The 18,346-nt window shown below is 41.0% G+C and overlaps 2 protein-coding genes across 6 annotated transcripts in view; both read right to left on the bottom strand.

Moving 5' to 3' along the window:
• The window catches only part of kifc3 (kinesin family member C3), a 43,445-nt gene extending 43,337 nt beyond the window's left edge, over window positions 1-108 (bottom strand). For 4 of the 5 annotated variants that reach the window (XM_055648644.1, XM_055648643.1, XM_055648645.1 and 1 more), the window contains exon 1: window positions 8-107. The gene's annotated coding sequence lies outside the window, so the exon portion shown is untranslated. Of the gene's footprint in view, window positions 1-7 lie in introns of all 5 variants that reach the window. The other variant, XM_055648646.1, reaches the window with a different exon arrangement.
• A 3,015-nt stretch (window positions 109-3,123) lies between these two features.
• Window positions 3,124-18,346, bottom strand: part of cngb1a (cyclic nucleotide gated channel subunit beta 1a) — a 105,489-nt gene continuing 90,266 nt past the window's right edge. Inside the window, exons 37-44 of the mRNA XM_055648642.1 lie at window positions 16,221-16,362; window positions 15,170-15,329; window positions 13,185-13,282; window positions 12,378-12,461; window positions 10,839-10,957; window positions 9,993-10,139; window positions 7,572-7,758; window positions 3,124-4,739 (exon numbers count right to left, since the gene is read on the bottom strand). Coding sequence (XP_055504617.1) covers window positions 4,524-4,739; window positions 7,572-7,758; window positions 9,993-10,139; window positions 10,839-10,957; window positions 12,378-12,461; window positions 13,185-13,282; window positions 15,170-15,329; window positions 16,221-16,362 — 1,153 coding nt within the window. The 3' untranslated portion in view covers window positions 3,124-4,523. The remainder of the gene's footprint in view (window positions 4,740-7,571; window positions 7,759-9,992; window positions 10,140-10,838; window positions 10,958-12,377; window positions 12,462-13,184; window positions 13,283-15,169; window positions 15,330-16,220; window positions 16,363-18,346) is intronic.

Genomic DNA, 18,346 nt, shown 5'->3' with positions numbered 1-18,346 from the left:
TACTTACCGAGATCACAGCCACAGCCCGTCCACCCACTGCAGCGCTCACACACCCTCCCCGCACAGACCCGACCAACCCGCCGATTGACAGCCGCCCTCCACCATTCACATCCAGCAGCTCGCAGGGCACCCACCAACCGGCGTCGAGGGGGTGAGAGCAGGGCTTTGAGAACAAGAGGAAAAAGTTTCATGGGTCAGAAATTAGAACCACGACATATTTGGGAATGGAAGAGTAAATACAAGGGTAAAACACGGACGATAGACAAACATTGGGTAAATGCAGGGGGGAAATCACGAGTACGAGGGAAATACAGTGGTAAAGGACAGAAAGCAAGTAAAGGGTGCAATGTGAACGAAGGGAAAAAAGTGACAGTAACATCGAAAATAAGGCAACGGAGGGGTGTTTAACAAGTAGAAAGGCACAGGATAAACCTGTGGCCTAGCAAAGAAGTAATATCAATCCATCACGAGGTCTAAATCAAGATGTCACGATTTATGAACCGAATTAGAAACAAATAAAATTCATATAGAAACATATAGAATTCTTAAAGGATTGGACAGGGTAGATGCAGAAAAAATGTTCCCGATGTTGGGCGTGTCCAGAACCAGCGGTCACAGTTTAAGAATAAGGGGCCGGCCATTTACGACTGAGATGAAAAATATTTTCACCCAGAGAGTTATGAATCAGTGGAATTCTCTGCCACAGAAGGCAGTGGAGGCCAATTCATTGGTTGTTTTTAAGAGAGAGTTAGATGTAGCTCTTAGGGCTCAAGGGATCAAGGGATATGGGGGGACAAAGCAGGAACAGGATACTGATTTTAGATGATCAGCCATGATCATATTGAATGGTGGTGCTGGCTCGAAGGGCCGAATGGCCTACTCCTGCACCTATTTTTTTTTAATGTTTCTATGAAGTAATCCATGTCCATGCGTGATGAGACATTGAAAAAAGAGAACATTAAATTAGCGCATTCCCAACAACATTTAGCAAAATCCATTTGATTTTAGAAGCTTGTATAATGTTTTGCAAATTGCACTGTTTCCATGTGGTACTGGGAAGAATGATGAAAAACATGCACAAACACTTGACATGAAATTGCAAGGATGAGGCATTGCAGGGAGCTGAGAAGTGGGTAAAGATAAAGGTGTTTTTTTTTTCTCTTGCGCCTTTTAGGGAAATATAGTACACGCCATCTTGTCCCAGTAATCTTAATCACTGTCTCCTTCTCCTGCTCATTTACTCCCATGATAGCAACACTGATAATTCATTTCCTGTCTTGGACCTCTTTCAAATTACATTTTAAATCTGAAAAAGTGAATGACCGATGTTAGCAATTTGATTCCACCTTCAGGTCTGCATTTTATTCTAACATCAATATGGGCTTCAAGTAATACCTCGTGTTTTTGCTAAATGCAAAATAGCAGTTGTGAGGCTTGCCAGGAAGATGATCAGTTATTTGAAGTGAAGTAGGGATTTGACCTGAATCAGATATAGTTTGGAAACCTCTACTGCCCATTCTATAAATACAATGTGTGCATTATCTCGTGGAGTCTCAAATATTCTCACATAAGTATCCAGTGCCAGAGGACACGAGAGGAAAGGGAAAGTGCTGCTAAATATCTTCCTCTCGTTCTGCGCCATTGTAGTTATTGAGAGATAAGTAAGGGTTCTGCAGGAGCCCTTCCCTTTTCTGGAATAAGACCTGAAGATTTTTCTCAGTTTTCTGTATAAGTCTCAGCTGGTCAGCTTTCAAAGGAATAATGGATTTTGTCTTTGCTTATTCCTGTGAACCAGCGGATGCTTTTCTTCTAGGTATATGTCCAATACTGAACATGATGACAGGATGTAAGAACTGTGGTCTAACTCCAATTTTCAGAGCAGTCTCATCTCCGATTCACAACCAACAACATTGAAATAATGCAGCTTTTTTAAAAAATGGCAAATTTCCAACACTAATTATCAAAATTCATCTTGATTTTAGCTCATATAATGGTATTGTAAATTGCACAGTTCCCATATGGTACTATGAAGAATGATAAAAACTTGCACAAGAACTTGTTTTGCCCTTAAAGTAAAAAGGTGGAGGCCATTTATCTCAAATTCCATTTATTGTTCATTGGTGTTAAATTAAGTTTCTTGAATCTACAGAGTGTTATGTAACTACAGTCAATTCAATTCTAGCTGTGTTCTAATGCAGGAACATTCTTAAAGAACAGCAACTGCCCACTTAACAAATCTTTCAGTTTCATCTTAAAGCATTAACTGTAAAAAAAATTGACGAACTAGACTAAGAACAATTGGAGCATTCCAAACACAACAGGCTTATTTAGCAGACTTCTTCCAAACAGATTGTTAATGACGTATTTTGGATCAGTTGTGAGTGCATGCAGGTACATGTGAGTTTGTGAAATTGTATGAAAACATGATTTGCTTTCCTGTCTGTTAAAATTGGCAATTATTTCCTTTATCATAAAGATTCACTTCTTGTAGATGTGACTGATTATCTACTGAACTGTTTTGTGGACTGTAGGGCAAGATAGGAGGAACATTCGGAACTGCTGTAATCTAACCAAGATCCACTTACCCAGAGCTATTTTGGATGGTGAGTGGGATTGTGAGAAGAGAACACAATGGGATTCATTTAATTCCCCCTTCAGATTAAATTATGGGGGAAGGATCCCAACACCAAGGATAATAGAAACATAGAAATTAGGTGCAGGAGTAGGCCATTCGGCCCTTCGAGCCTGCACCACCATTCAATATGATCATGGCTGATCATCCAACTCAGTATCCCGTACCTGCCTTCTCTCCATACCCCCTGATCCCCTTAGCCACAAGGGCCACATCTAACTCCCTCTTAAATATAGCCAATGAACTGGCCTCAACTACCCTCTGTGGCAGAGAGTTCCAGAGATTCACCACTCTCTGTGTGAAAAAAGTTCTTCTCATCTCGGTTTTAAAGGATTTCCCTCTTATCCTTAAACTGTGACCCCTTGTCCTCCCCTAACATCGGGAACAATCTTCCTGCATCTAGCCTGTCCAACCCCTTAAGAATTTTGTAAGTTTCTATAAGATCCCATCTCAGTCTCCTAAATTCTAGAGAGTATAAAACAAGTCTATCCAGTCTTTCTTCATAAGACAGTCCTGACATCCCAGGAATCAGTCTGGTGAACCGTCTCTGCACTCCCTCTATGGCAATAATGTCCTTCCTCAGATTAGGAGACCAAAACTGTACGCAATACTCCAGGTGTGGTCTCACCAAGACCCTGTACAACTGCAGTAGAACCTCTCTGCTCCTATACTCAAATCCTTTTGCAATGAAAGCTAACATACCATTCGCTTTATTTACTGCCTGCTGCACCTGCATGCCTACCTTCAATGACTGGTGTACCATGACACCCAGGTCTCGCTGCATCTCCCCCTTTCCCAATCGGCCACCATATGATAATATGATCTTGGAGGATTAATATTCATTAAGGAAAGAGGGCAAGATATTCCTTCCTTCCTCGCTGAGCTACTTGGTTATTGGGAATGTACTAGGAGATACATCATAAAGTTCCAGTTTACAGTGAGTGCTATTGTTTTGCTCCTAAAAGGAAAAGCAAAGATGGAACCTCTGGAAAAGCGAAGAACATCTACAGTAGATTTGAAACACCATTTAAAAAATTTAATTAATGACAAACAATTGAGTTATATTGAGTGATAATTATTGTATGATTATGGTACACATTTAGCATTATATCTGCATTATCAACAATAATGTCGGTGTAGAGATTGTGTGTGGTGGTGCAGCTGATTCTCTGGACATTTGTTAATGTCCAGTGTGGTAAGTTGATTTATATGTGGCTACTTAATATATGCAAGCCATATTTGTAAAGACCTTTGTAGGTAATTACATTCTGTACTTTTTAACTGCTACCACCATGGAAAAGATTTACTCCTGAATCTCTTTTAACAGCGTGTATTTCTGTCTTGCATATCTGATGTGCAATATGTATGAAGTTTAAATGTGAGTACATGTATACGAGGTGACATGACCATGTATATATGTTCTATATAAGAGTATATCCATATGTGAATTATATTTAGGAGTGGTTCTATATGAGCCTTAAAGGTAAATTGTGCAGTGTATGTTTAATTGTGTTGATTGTCTGTGACACTGTGGTTTTGTAAGTATTCTCCTATGCACAAGCACAACGATAGTTTCCTTCCTAAAATAATATATTATAATTTTAGCAACTGCAGAAGACAGTTGTGCTGGATTTCCCTAACAGATTTAGCCCTAACCAACACCTGAAACAGATTGTGCTGCGTGTTTCTAAATTGTAACAGTGACTGGACTTCAAAGTTACATAATCAGCTATAGAGCACTTTGAGTCATCCTGAGATGTGAAATATGCTGAATAAGTGCAAAATTTTCATTACAATGCAACATCACAGCGAGCCTAATTCTTAACAATTTACTGCGCTCACTTTTTAAATTGCTACTTTTAACAAAACAAAATGCAAATCCAAAGCAGTATCACTTTTCCGACTTCTCTTTTTCCTCATCGGGAACTTCCACGGACAGAATTTGTTCCCTTCTCCCATCGTGAGCAGGAGACATCCTGATCAAGACAGAGGAATCTATCATTTCTGAAATAACATCATCATCATCTTCATCATCAGTTTCATCCAGCTTTTTTGCTGTAAAAGGTGACCGCCGATGGTAAGGGGAGGGAGGAGGCTGCAGTCTTGGCTAGACAGTGGAGAGAGAAGGGTTGCAAGAAAAAGAAAGAAAACAATGAAACAATGCCGGGTCTCTGGCCATGCATTCGCTGTAAGGCAACAACTTTACCGCTGCGCCACCGTGACTGCTCAAAATCTATGTTATCCCAGTTTCTCATCCTAAACACTAGGGGTAATTTACAGAAGCCAATTAACCTACAAACCCGCAATGTCCTTGGGATGTGGGAGGAATCCGAGTCACCCAGAAAAAAACCCACGTGGCCAGAAGGAGAAGGTGCAAACTCCATACAAACAGTACCTGTAGTCTAGATCGAACCCGGATCTCTGGCGCTATAAGGCAGCAACTCTACAGCTGTACCCGTCTACTGCCCTATTTGACAATAGCTTTTTCGATAAAGGGTCCATACTAAGAAAATACGAATACAGTGAGGCATCTGTCTTGTGAAAGTATCTTCACCAAACGGACTGCTGGAGTAGAGAAGGTGGCTCATCGTCACCCCTCAAAAGTAATTGGAGATGGGCAATGAAGCCTTCCTTGCTAGTGATGCCCACAACTGGAAAATAGGTAAAGGAGGCTATGTGAGACAAGGAGTGGAAACAATATCACATTTGGTGGCAGTTTGCAACAATTGAGTGACTTGCCAGCTCCAAATATGTTGGGCTGGGGCTGAAAGATATCTACCAGATTGATTGTGAATAAATAGTTTCTCTTCCTTAAAGAGCATCACTGACAACGTTAACATAACAATCCAACTGTTCCTTAGTTACTGGTAATTGTGCCACTTTTGTTTACATAATTTTAAAACTTGAGTTCCAATCCTCATATTATTTTGGCAGGATTGGAACTCATTGTCCCTGCATTACAGTAACATAACCAGTTCAATACCATATCAGGCAGAATAATTTATTCGGTTCTATTAACACGTTCCCCTGCGTTATTAACATCTTGTTGATGCAAAGAAACACTTGACTCGAGTTTATCTCCATTACTAAATACATTTTTTATCACAATGTAGTCATATTATTTTCTCCATTATGGCAACCACAGAACTCCACCATTTCCTTGCAAGACCTTGACACTGGGTGATTGTTACACCTGGGGGAGGGGGTGGAATGAAATGGCCTACAGCTATAACGTGAAGCAGGTTCAGAGTGAACTGGCTGTGTCACAGGTAGCAATTAATTGGGAGCCCATTTCACACTACTATTGGAGGCAAAAGGCAGAAAGAAGAAAGGAAGAGGAGGAGCCAGTGGGCTGAGGGAGAGCTGAGAAGGGAGGAGCCGTAAGGGATACCTGCAATTAGAGAAGTCAATGTTCAAGCCGCTGGGGTATAAACTGCCCAAGCAAAATGTGAGGTGCTGCTCCTCCAATTTCCAGTGGTCCTCACTCTGGCCATGGAGGAGGCCCAGGACAAAAAGGTCGGATTCGGAATGGGAGGGGGAGTTGGAGTGCTGAGCCACTGGGAGATCAGGTTGGTTATTGCGGACCGAGTGGATGTGTATGGCGAAGTGATCGCCAAGCCTACGCTTGGTCTCACCGATGTAGATCAGCTGACATCTAGAGCAGCGGATGCAATAGATGAGGTTGGAGGAGGTACAGGTGAACCTCTGTCACACTTGGAACTACTGCTTGTGTCCTTGAATGGAGTCAAGGGGGGAGGTAAAGAGACAAGTGCAGCATTTCTTGCAGTTGAAAGGGAAAGTGCCCGGGGAAGGGGTGGTACAGGTGGGAAGGGACGAATTGACCAGGGAGTTACGGAGGGAGCCGTCTCTGTGGAAAACAGACAGGGGAGTAGATGGGAAGATGTGGCAAGTGGTGGGGTCACGTTGGAGGTGGCGAAGATGACGGAGGATAATTTGTTGTATGTGACGGCTGGTAGGGTGGAAGGTGAGGACTAGGGGGACTCTGCCCTTATTACGAGTGCGGGAGTGGGGGAGAGAGCAGTATTACGGGGTATCGAAGAAACCCTGGTGAGAGCCTCATCTATGGTTGAACAGGGGAACCCCCGTTACCTGAAGAATTAGGACATCTCTGATGCCCTGGTGTGGAACACCTCATCCTGGGAGCAGATGCGGCGTAGACGGAGGGATTGGGAGTAGGGGATGGAGTCCTTACAGGAAGCAGGGTGGGAAGAAGTGTAGTCCAGATAGCCATGGGAGTCAGTGGATTTATAGTGGATGTCGGTCAGAAGTCTATCACCTGCGATGGAGATAGTGAGGTCAAGAAATGGTAAGGAAGTGTCGGAAATGGTCCAGGTGTATTTGAGTGCTGAGTGGAAGTTAGTGGTGAAGTGGATGAAATCAGTGGGTTGTGTGTGGGTGCAGGAGGGAGCACCAATGCAGTCGTCACTTTAGAAAAAAGTCGTCACATTAGAAAAATTAGAAACATCTAAATGCTGGATATCAGCCAGCCACAAGTTTTTTGTTGTGCGCCCTTAAAACACCAATACAAATCTTGTCATTAAGAAATGCTATTCAAGTGTGGGTGGGGGTATAAAATGACCTGATTCTTTGCATAGCTAAATTTCTTGGCAGGATTTTTGTTACAGTATTCATGTGCTGGATAGCACTGACGTTTCCCAATCTGACTGCAACTAACCCAGCACAGACTGGAAGCAAAAACCCTAACTAAGTCCATTATTACACTGATTGTTACCATTGTCCCTGAATAAATTTAAAACACCCTTCCACACTTCTCTATTCATCTGGTTTTTGCCGTCAACTTGTAGAATTACCCAAAACAGGAATGAACTTTAATTTTCTGCCCAATTTTACTAATATCTATTAATAACAGTTTAAAACATTAACATTTGTTCCAAGAAAATCTTCCCATTAATTCTACCTGCATGCTGGCAGATTCTCCAAGTTTCTTTTTAATAAGAGAGAATGTTCCTTTGATTCCATATTTACCCACTACTGAGAGGACTGCATGGAATAATTTAGGAGTCTCTGGTCTGGGTGGAATGATATGCTGGAATCCTTTTCCTTCTGGCTTTACTGATTTTCCACCATCTTTAGAAAGAAGTTTCCTGCAAGTAAATTGAAAAGCAATTATTTGATATAATCTTATCAGTTTCCACGGTAATCTAGAAAAATGATGCCGACTGTGTTCATTTAGATTAAAGATGCAGTGATTACACCAAAATTAACCAATCATGCTCCTGGTTGCAGGGGTAAAGTCTAGGTCAACATTCAACAGTCTTGTTATTCAGTTTGTGGCCATATAATAGATTGACATTCATTAGTGGTGCAGCTCAATTTAGGGACAGTGTATAGACCAACACTCACCAGCGGCATTATCCAGTTTAGGGACAATTTATAGCCAGGATTTAAAATGTATAGCTTAGATTTGAAAGTAACAAGTGACCAGGCATCAGTTGTGGTTTGCATAATGTATTTCAAACTGCTACTGTCTGCATGTAAAAATGGTTTTCAACTTCATTCCTAAAGGGCGTATCTCTATTTTTAGACAAAGACTTCTGATTATAGACACGCTATCTATTCTTACCTTTGTCTTAAATACATTAATAAAATATCCTCTTTAATACTCTAAAATCCAACCCTAGTTTGTGTAACGTCTCAAAATAAATGAACCATTGGAGTTCTAGTATTATTCTGACAACTGTCAAGGCCCAAATATCTTTGCAACTATATCCCTGTTCTACCGGAGCAGATGAGTACTTTCTATGTGTTTAGTTGTTCTGTCCCAAATGACAGATCGTTCTAATTTCTCGATAGCAGATTGTAGGATAATTTTGCTATAATTGTGTGTGTTCAGTGGTTCAATGGTACTTTATTTGTCACATGTACCGAGGTACAGTGAAATTCATTTTTGTATACAGTTCAGTACAAATATCACGATACATTAGTATTTAGATCTCTCACCTTTAATAGTGGAATGCATTAGGAGCAAGCGAAGGTCATTTGAGCATTCATGCTTTCTCTGACATTTAATTAAATGGTAGTTGATCTGATTGTAATCCAACTCTATATTCCCTTCACCCACTTGCTTCTCAACAATCAATCTACCTCAACCTTAAATGTATTCAGACTCTGCTTCCATTACCTTTTGACGAGGAAAATGTCAAAGGTACACAAGAGAAAAAAATCATTTCACACTGTCCTAAATGTTAGCCCCTTACTTCTAAAGGGTTAAATATAACTCAACTTGTCCATGTATTAGTCTAGTAAACTATCTCTGAACTGCTTCTACTAAATTAACAACTTCCCTTGAAAAAGCCGATCAGTATTCTAAATGGTACTAAAATTGGTTTCAGAAATTCCTTATGCAACTGAAGCATAACTAATTTGTACACAACCCCTCTAGTAATAAATAATAACATTCCATTAACTTCCCTAAAGATCACCAAACTTGCATTTTAGCCTTTTGCAATAGGTACTAGAATATACAGATCCCTCTACATTTCACACTCTGCAGTCTTTCATCATATGCTTTTTTTTCTCCTCCCAAAATGGTTAATTTCACTTTTCTCCCAACATACTATATTTGCCAGTTCTTTGACCTCTCATTATTTATATCCCTATGTAGCTTCCTATATAAAATGTATAATGTTATATCGTTATGAATTACTTTCCTACCTAACTTCACAACTATTCCACTTCTGCCTACAATGAAGTCATTCATACAAAAGAAACAGCTAACATCGATGTTTGCATTAGAACTTCACATTTGGAATTCAAACATCACAGCAGTGAATAAAATCCTGCTGTAATGGAAAACAAATACAACCACAGATATTGGAATCTTAAACAAAACCAGAAATGCTGGAAGAACTCAGCCAGTCAAGCAAACCAGCATTTCTGTTTTTGAATCGAATCCTGCACTAGATTAGAATTTCTGTTTCCTTCCCATGGTGAGCTCCTTAAGAAAAGCAGGCTAATTGCCAGGAAACCTGCGGGAAATATTCAAGTCACTTGAATATTTCTTACATTAGTGATTCGATCGACAGGAAGTTGGAATTCCCACTCCACCCTGTTTACAGCAGCAGGGTTGCCAGGAAGTAAAGTCTCGGTATTGGGACCTGGCCATTGCCTGGCAGAGGTGAATCAAAGGCAAACTGGTTGCTTTTCCTGACCCGACTGCACAAGAAGCAGCTAGTACCAAAATTGGGATTTAGAATCACTTATCCTGAACTATATTTAATTGCTTAATTGCATAAAATTACTCATATCAAAAAGAGTACCCCTATTACATGCATGTACATGAATGAAAACAATAATTATGAAAACAGTTTGCACAGACTTAGCTTTCTTTCGGAGAAGTTTCTGAGAATCCGGGTAGTGGATCAGAATGTCACTCAAGTCTCTCTTGTTGAGGATGAAAAGGTTTGCAAATCCATGAGCAACGACGTTGGCAGTCCGCCGATTTCCACCTCCCACTGACAGCAAACTATTGTATTAACAAAGGTGAGAGAGGAGGATGGATAAGATGAGGAGAATAGGAAAAGAAAATCATCTGATGCTTCTATCACTCAAAAAAAGATTACTTTTTAAATTAAAAACACAATAGTGTAGATATAACTAGAAAATATTGCACATTTATGTGAGGCCTCAATAATTATAGTACAGGTACACAAATAATTTAGCCCAACAGATAGGGACAATACAGGGCTCATTGACTGATCAGTGTTGAAGTGTGACACAGTAGGAACATGGCCTCACCATCAAAGTTCATAAAAGGAGAAATCGGACGCTGTCTTTTCCTAAATTTAATCTTCAGTTTTTCAACTGTTATCCATTTTTCACTGATTGCAATCTAATAACACTCAAGTGCAGTCGGACAACTAATATATGGAACAAAATGTACTTGGGATCAGGGCTGGCTATAATGATTCCTGATACGTGAGCAAACTGCTAATTCTTGCTGTCTTAGTTGAAGTATCAAATCCATCTGACTTAGTGTTTAACCTGATGCTCAAGTACTCTGTCCCTGGAAAAAAAACAAGAGCTTGCTCGAATATTTGTCAAGGGCATAGTTCCTGCAAAACTTTACTGATTTCATTTAACTACATTTTCCAGGATTTTATTTTTACAATTTTTTAAAAAGAAAATAAACTTTGATTATAAATTGGTCTAAGTAGAGCCTCACCTGATCTCACCAAAAACGGAGCCTGCTCGCAGAGTCACAAACACGGTCTTATCATCGGGGCCACCAACAACCTGGACCTCGCCAGCTTTAATTATGTACATTTCTCTTCCAATCTCTCCCTGAAACAGACAAATAGCTTCTATTAAGCAGATAGTTTGAAACATTGTCATAAACAAAACTGCCAATTTTCTTAAATGATAACATAGCTAATGTGTGTCGAGTACATTTATATTAATGTGAAGATTAGTACACGAACAAAGATACATATCTCACGCATTCTATTTTTCCCATCGCTAGTTTACACCTAATTTTAATCTGTCAATGGCGAGTGAAATCAGTTGGCATGAAAATTGGATTGGATGTAACCATTCAATTGGTTAAAATTGACCCGCTTCGATGTATAGAAACATAGAAAACCGGTGCAGGAGTAGGCCATTCGGCACTTCGAGCAAGCACCGCCATTCAATATGCTGATCATGCAAAATCAGTACTCCGTTCCTGCTTTTTCTCCATATCCCTTATTCTGTTAGTCCTAAGAGCTATATCTAACTCTCTCTTGAAAGCATCCAGTGAATTGGCCTCCACTGCCTTCTGTGGCAGAGAATTCCACTGATTCACAACTGTCTGGGTGAAAACGTTTTTCCTCATCTCAGTCCTAAATGGCCTATCCCTTATTCTTAAGCTGTGACCCCTGGTTCAGGACTCCCCCAACATCAGGAACATTTTTCTTGCATCCAATCCTTTAAGAATTTTATATGTTTCTATAAAATCCCTTCTCATCCTTCTAAATTCCAGTGAATGTAAACTCAGTCAACCCATTCTTTCATCATATGTCAGTTCCGCTATCTCGGGAATTAACCTGGTGAACCTACGCTGTACTTAAAATTGCCTGCTGTTTAGGCAACTTAGCTGGATGGTTATTCAGAGAATACAGACACAAACTGCTGGAGTAATTAAGGCAGCATCTCTGGCCAAAAGGAATAGGTGATGTTCTCAGCACCTCTGACAGTCTGAAGAAGGGTCTGAACTTGAAACGTCACCCATTCCTTCTATCCAGAGATGCTGTCTATCCCGCTGAGTTACTCCAGCATTTTTTGTCTATCTTCCATGTAAACCAACATCTGCAGTTGCTCCCTACAAAATAGGTGACGTTTCGGGTCAAGACCCTTCTTTAGACAAGCTATTTGTCTCATTCAGCAAATGTTTATTGGTTCAAAGTTGGCTCAGTGCTAACACATTTGCCTTGGAGTTAGAATATAGTGTAAAATCCCCTTGAGGCAAGTATAAGATTTGAGCTGATCCACCACTGCCTTACTGATGGAATGCGGTACTGCCATGTGTGGGTTTTTTCCACAAATAGATTGAGAGGAATAGACAGGAAGAAGTGGGAGGGGAGCACAGATGCCAATATGGACACATTGGTCAAATGACTTGGTACTGTGCCAGAAATATCCAGATACGTCAGTAGGAGTTTGCTAAATATGCTGCACATATGCAAACCTTTATTTTATTAAACCCGTTTAAGCATTTTGTGGTTACCTTTTTACATACGTGGTCTCCTGGCAAATATACAACTGATTTGAGTCGCTTCAGCATGTCGAAAACCATCTGTCTGTCACAGCCCTATAAAGAGGTCAAACAAATAGAATGAGATTTGAGCTTCAGCTCCTGCATAGTCTGCAGATAATTAGCAGATGACACCAAAATTGATGGTATAGTGGACAGTGAGGAAGTATCTAAGTTTACAACAGGAACTAGATTAGTTGTGAAGGTAAGCCAAGGAATGGCCAATGGAATTTCACTCTGGCAAGTGTGATATGTCAAACCAGGGCAGGATTTAAACTGTAAATGGTAGATCCCTGGAGAGTGTTATAGAACAAAGAAATCTGGGATATAGGTGCATGGTTCCCATGGTGGATTATTTTCCTTTGGAGCTGTAGAAATCTGATGAATTACCTTCTTGAGGTATTCGAGATATAAGGAATATGAATAAAGTGAATGTTCAGTCCCTTTCCCAGGGTAGAGGATTCAAAAACTACAGGGGATAGGGTGAAAATGAAGAGATTTTACACAGACCTTGGGAATGAGCTGCCAAAGGAAGCTATAGAAGCGGATACAAATATGACTTTTGGCATTTGGATAGGAATGGTTTTGAGAGTTACATGCCAAATGCAGAAAAATGGGACCAGTCTAATATGCAAATTTGGTTAGCGTGGGCAAAGTGGGCTGAAGGGCCTGTTTCTGTGCTGTATAGCTCTATGACTGTGTTCCAGCTAGTTTTCCTCACCTACAGCAAACCATCCCACGTTCTGTCCCTTTAGGCTCTCCTATTGGCTAACTCAGTACCTGAAAGAGTGCAACTTTACTGATGATGCTGAAGTTGACGTCAATGGCAATGTCCAGCCTCATTTTATCAGGGAGTTGTTCCAACAGCTCTGATTCATCTGGAGAAACAATGGGGAAGAGAGATAGAATTGGGTTTCAACCTGAAAGATGAGACCTTGATGTACTTGGCATTGAAATTAAAATACTTTTAATAGTGCCTTGTACTCTGGCTCTAAAACTCATTCCAATGCCAACCATTATAAATTTAAATGATTGGTGCTGTTTCTGAATGTTCATCATAATTAAAAAAAAGAAAAACAATTAGCAGTACAAATGAATATAAGTGGGTGTGACGTAGTTATTTATGAGACTACTGTTAGTAGGGTAACAAAAGTTGGAAACAAAATATTGACTTTTAATTAATTGACTTTTAGAAAGGCAAAAACAAAAAGACAGTAAAGGATAAAATTACGTAAGTAGTAAGAAAGGATCTTAGGCCAGAAGATTAGGACAAAGAATTAGTGTGGATAAATCTAAGAAAGAACAAACAGCATAAAGTATTGACTGGATTAGTAATCGTATCTCCTAACACCTTAAAACATTTTTTTTAGTTCAAAATAGACTTTATTCAGGTAATAAATATATAGAATACATGAACCGTGCGAAAAATTCATCCAACATTTTCGGAAGCTATACAAATTGTTCAATGCAGTCTATATACATTTCTCAAATTTCACAAATCTGTTCCCCACCCGTGCCACTCATGTGGCCCCCGGCGTGGGATACCTTCCCTTATTTTGAGGGGCGTCTCCACCATACCGTGCCCATCATGTCCAGCAGCGGGAGGACCCTAGACTCTCCTAACACCAATTATAGAGTTGGACATGTATAAAAAAAAAATAGCGGCATGAATAACACAAATTATCCAATGGTCATGGAAGAGTTACCATTGACACAGACTGGGTAAGCCTAATTTACACGTAGTTTGGAGGACAAATTCATGGAATAAATTTGAGACAGAAAGCTGAGACCATGGACTCCCCATTTTAACAATAAATATTTAAAGATATTTTGCAGAATTTTCAATGACTATTCGTGCAAGAATAAAAATAAACCATCTTAAAGATTTTTTTTTCCATTAACCAGGTAGAGCCATTACCTGCAATGCCGGCATTTTTGTTTTTCCCAACTACCCATAAACTGAGGAGAGAGACAAGAGTTAAAGTAGTTACTTGGTCTGGAGTTAGACAAAGATTGGACAAGCTGAGGATGGCAGGTTTCCTTAGATTGAATCTTACAATAATCCAGTTGTTTTATTTTTTATCATTACAGAGTTTAACATTTATTTTCAATTCTAGATTTTGATAGTTATTTGAATTTCATACATCTCATAATACTCGTTTATTTCATTTTCTCGATGTTCTCATTTATTAGATTGTTTACAGATTACAATGTTTACATATTCGGTTGTGCTGCCGCAAGTAAGAATGTCATTGTTCTATCTGGGACATATGACAATAATACACTCTTGACTTGAGATCGCGCCAATGTATAAAATGTGCATCAGCTACATTCTCTTTCAGCGTGCCTTTGGTGGATTCCTGACCACCCAGAATCTCCAGTGGTCAGCTTCTTACCCTCCCCATTATTTATACCTCTGAATGGTCATTTGCTTTCTAAGGGTAGACAGAAATTTTCTTCTCTGTTGGATGTTAAGAAACTCCTGGACCCAGTCCCAATATGAAGTAAACTTGCCTCTGCTGCTTTTTAGGGAGTTGTTTTGGTCTCCGGGAAGCTCTCAGGATCCATGTCGTTACAACAGGAAATTTCTCATCATCTTTCAAAATCACAGTACATGATTTTTTTTTAAATGATTGTTAGGACGAGGAACTGTACCACATAAGAGAAATTTCCTCTCATAACAGCATTTTTATGATTTCCCAAACATAAACTATATTTCATGTTCATTCACAAAAGCTGATCATGAAATTGTAACTTAACCATACCAAGCATTCCTTGTGACTCCCAGGTAAATTCGTACCACTTCCGCACTCGGCTCTGGACTCCTCTAGGAATTGTGTTCAGATTCATATACCTCACTGTGTTATCCATACAGTTTCGATAATATGTCTGTCGAGCAGTAGCTGCCCCCACCACTTCTCTCATCTTAAAAACAATAGAAACAGTGAATTTTTGCCTTTACTCAATTGTGGATATCAGCCAGTAGAAGCCAAAACCGCAAATACAGATGTTAATACTCAATTTTGAATGTACAACTGTGGCATGAAGTTGAAACAGAAAGTATATAAAACAAGCATGCAAGTGTGCTAAGAGAATAACAGATACAATAGTGGGGAGGGCCAACATATTACACTCTGTAAAATGTTTGGGTTACAAAGGAGTAATTCTGAAACGACTCAACAAATTCAGTCTTCATTCACAATGGGTGTTGTTCACACCCGTAACAGTGCAGTCTTCTGATCAAGAGATGTTCTAAAAGAGGGAAATGAAAACCCATCACCTCTCAGAGAGGTGTAATCAAACTGATTAGCCAGAAATGAAAGTTAATGCTTTTAAATAAAAAGCATTCCTTGATATTGTTATTTTAATTCTTATAAAGGATCTTCATTTATAACATCCAGTGCCAAAGTAGGTAAAATGACTTTCTTTTTGACCTCTGCTGATGCAATAAGTCAATTGTGGGGTGGGGTTTAACTTGTTTGTTCAAATGCTTTTTCTCCAATTCGTTAGAAATGTAGCCGCATCACCTGGCTGTCAGTGACAGAAGACAGGATTTTGTACATAAAGACTCTTTATCCATTGCCTTCAGGCAATTCTATCCATTAAGCCATAGCACTTTTGTTCTCTAACATGGGTGATCTATGACCAAAAGTAATATGGAATTTCGCAATCAAGGCAAATCAGTTTTGAAACAAAGATGGTACATTTCAATTTTAATGCAGGGAAGACCTGACCTATGAGCTAATCTTCTCACTTATCAATTGCATTTAGATTTATATTGGCCATTTCTTTTTCCTTCAATAGTACGTTCTGTACCTGACCAATCATGATGGAGAAGATGAGGACTCCCATGAAATAGTTGACAAGTTGAAAAAAAATTTCGAACACAGTCTCTGGCTCAGGTAGCCCTCCAATTGTAATCAGAGTCTTCACAGCCCAGTAATAGCACCTCATATAACTGCAAGGGAAGGAGAAGCAGTGCATAAAATCTCAGGTTTCAAGTACGCAATTATTTTAATTGAAAATTTAAGTTTAAGCACTAATCTGCTTGTGGTGTTTAAGATGATTAAATGAAGTAAAAACAGAAACTACAACTTCAGAAAGACAAATCCAGAATGAGGGCAAAACAAAAGTCAAGATGGAGTGTTCAGGAAGCACTCAAGACAAAGAATAGAAAACATCTGGGTGTCTCCTGTTCCTGCATCACTATTCCCTTGTTGGATATTTATCCTAAAGGTGTGAATGCTAACTGAGATGTGGTTCTATGATGCTGCCAATCCTGACGTTCACCCAATGACCATCAATGACCATCCCACGCTCCGCCCGCTGACCGCGGGCCTCCACCATTGACTCCTCCAACCCTCGCCACTCCATCGCTCTCCAACACATCGCAGCCATCGCCTTACCTGAGACCTAGGCTCAGCACCGGGCCTGAAGCCTCCACGCTGCAGACTCCAACTCCACGGGGTTTGACTGCGCTGAGTCCTAGTGCTAGTCCCCCTAACCCGCCTACAAGGGAGGTGCCGTGGTAGTCTGGCGCGCTGACCTCTACAAGGCTGAGGCCATGCGCCAACTATCAGACACCTCCTCCTACTTATCCATGGACCATGACCCCACAGACGAGCACCAGGCCACTATCTCAAGCACCATCACTGACTTCATCAACTCCGGCTCCCGGCCCACCCAAGCCTCCAACCTCATTGCTCCCCAGCCCCGCACGGCCCGATTTTACCTTCTCCCCAAAATCCACAAACCTGACTGCCCTGGCAGACCCATTGTTTCTGACTGTTCGTGTCCTACCAAGCCTATTTCCACATACCTTCCATTCTATGCCCCCTGGTTAAATCTCTCCCTACCTATGTTGAAGACACCTCACATGCTCTTCGTGAACTGCAGGACTTCCATTTTCTAGGCCCCCATTCCCTCATCTGCACCATGGATGTCCAATCACTCTACACCTCCACCCCCACCAGGAGGGTCTCAAAGCCCTCCGTTTCTTCCTCGACTGGAAAACCAACCAATCCCCATCTACTGATACTTTCCTCTGCCTAGCGGAGCTGGTCCTTACCCGTAATAACTTTTTGTTTGACTCCTCCCATTTCCTCCAAATACAAGGCGTAGCTATGGGCACGCGCATGGGCCCCAGCTATACTTGCCTCTTTGTAGGGTACATCGAACAATCCATGTTCGAAATGTACCCTGACCCTATCCCCGAACTCTACCTCCGCTACATCGACGACTGCATTGGTGCTACCTCCTGTATCCACGCACAACTCACTGACTTCATCCACTTCACCACTAACTTCCATCCAGCACTCAAATACACCTGGACCATTTCCGACATTTCCCTACCATTTCTTGGCCTCACTATCTCCATCGCAGGTGATAGACTCCTGACCGTCATCCACTATAAACCCACTGACTCCAATGGCTATCTGGACTACACTTCTTCCCACCCTGCTTCCTGTAAGGATTATCCCCTACTCCCAATTCCTCTGTCTACGCAGCATCTGCTCCCAGGATGAGGTGTTCCACCCCAGGGCATTGGGGACGTCCTCATTCTTCAGGGAACGGTGGTTCCCCTCTTCCACCATAGATGAGGCTTTCACCAGGGTCTCTTCTATACCCCGTGACTCTACTCCCACTCCCCATCCCCCCATTTGTAACAAGGGCAGAGTCCCCGTTGTCCTCACCTTCCACCCTACCAGCCGTCACGTACAACAAATAATCCTCCGTCATTTTCGCCACCTCCACGTGACCCCACCACTCGCCACATCTACCCATCTCCTCCCCTGTCTGCTTTCCGCAGAGACGGCTCCCTCCGTAACTCCCTGGTCAATTTGTCCCTTCCCACCCGAACCACCCCCTCTCCGGGCACTTTCCCTTGCAACCGCAAGAAATGCTACACTTGTCGCTTTACCTCCCTCCTTGACTCCATTCAA

This window comes from Leucoraja erinacea, chromosome 17 (genome assembly GCF_028641065.1).
Source record: "Leucoraja erinacea ecotype New England chromosome 17, Leri_hhj_1, whole genome shotgun sequence".
Taxonomy (NCBI): Eukaryota; Metazoa; Chordata; class Chondrichthyes; order Rajiformes; family Rajidae; genus Leucoraja; species Leucoraja erinaceus.
The sequence above is the reverse complement of the archived record's forward strand: the minus strand, read 5'-3'. Positions and strand labels throughout refer to the sequence as shown.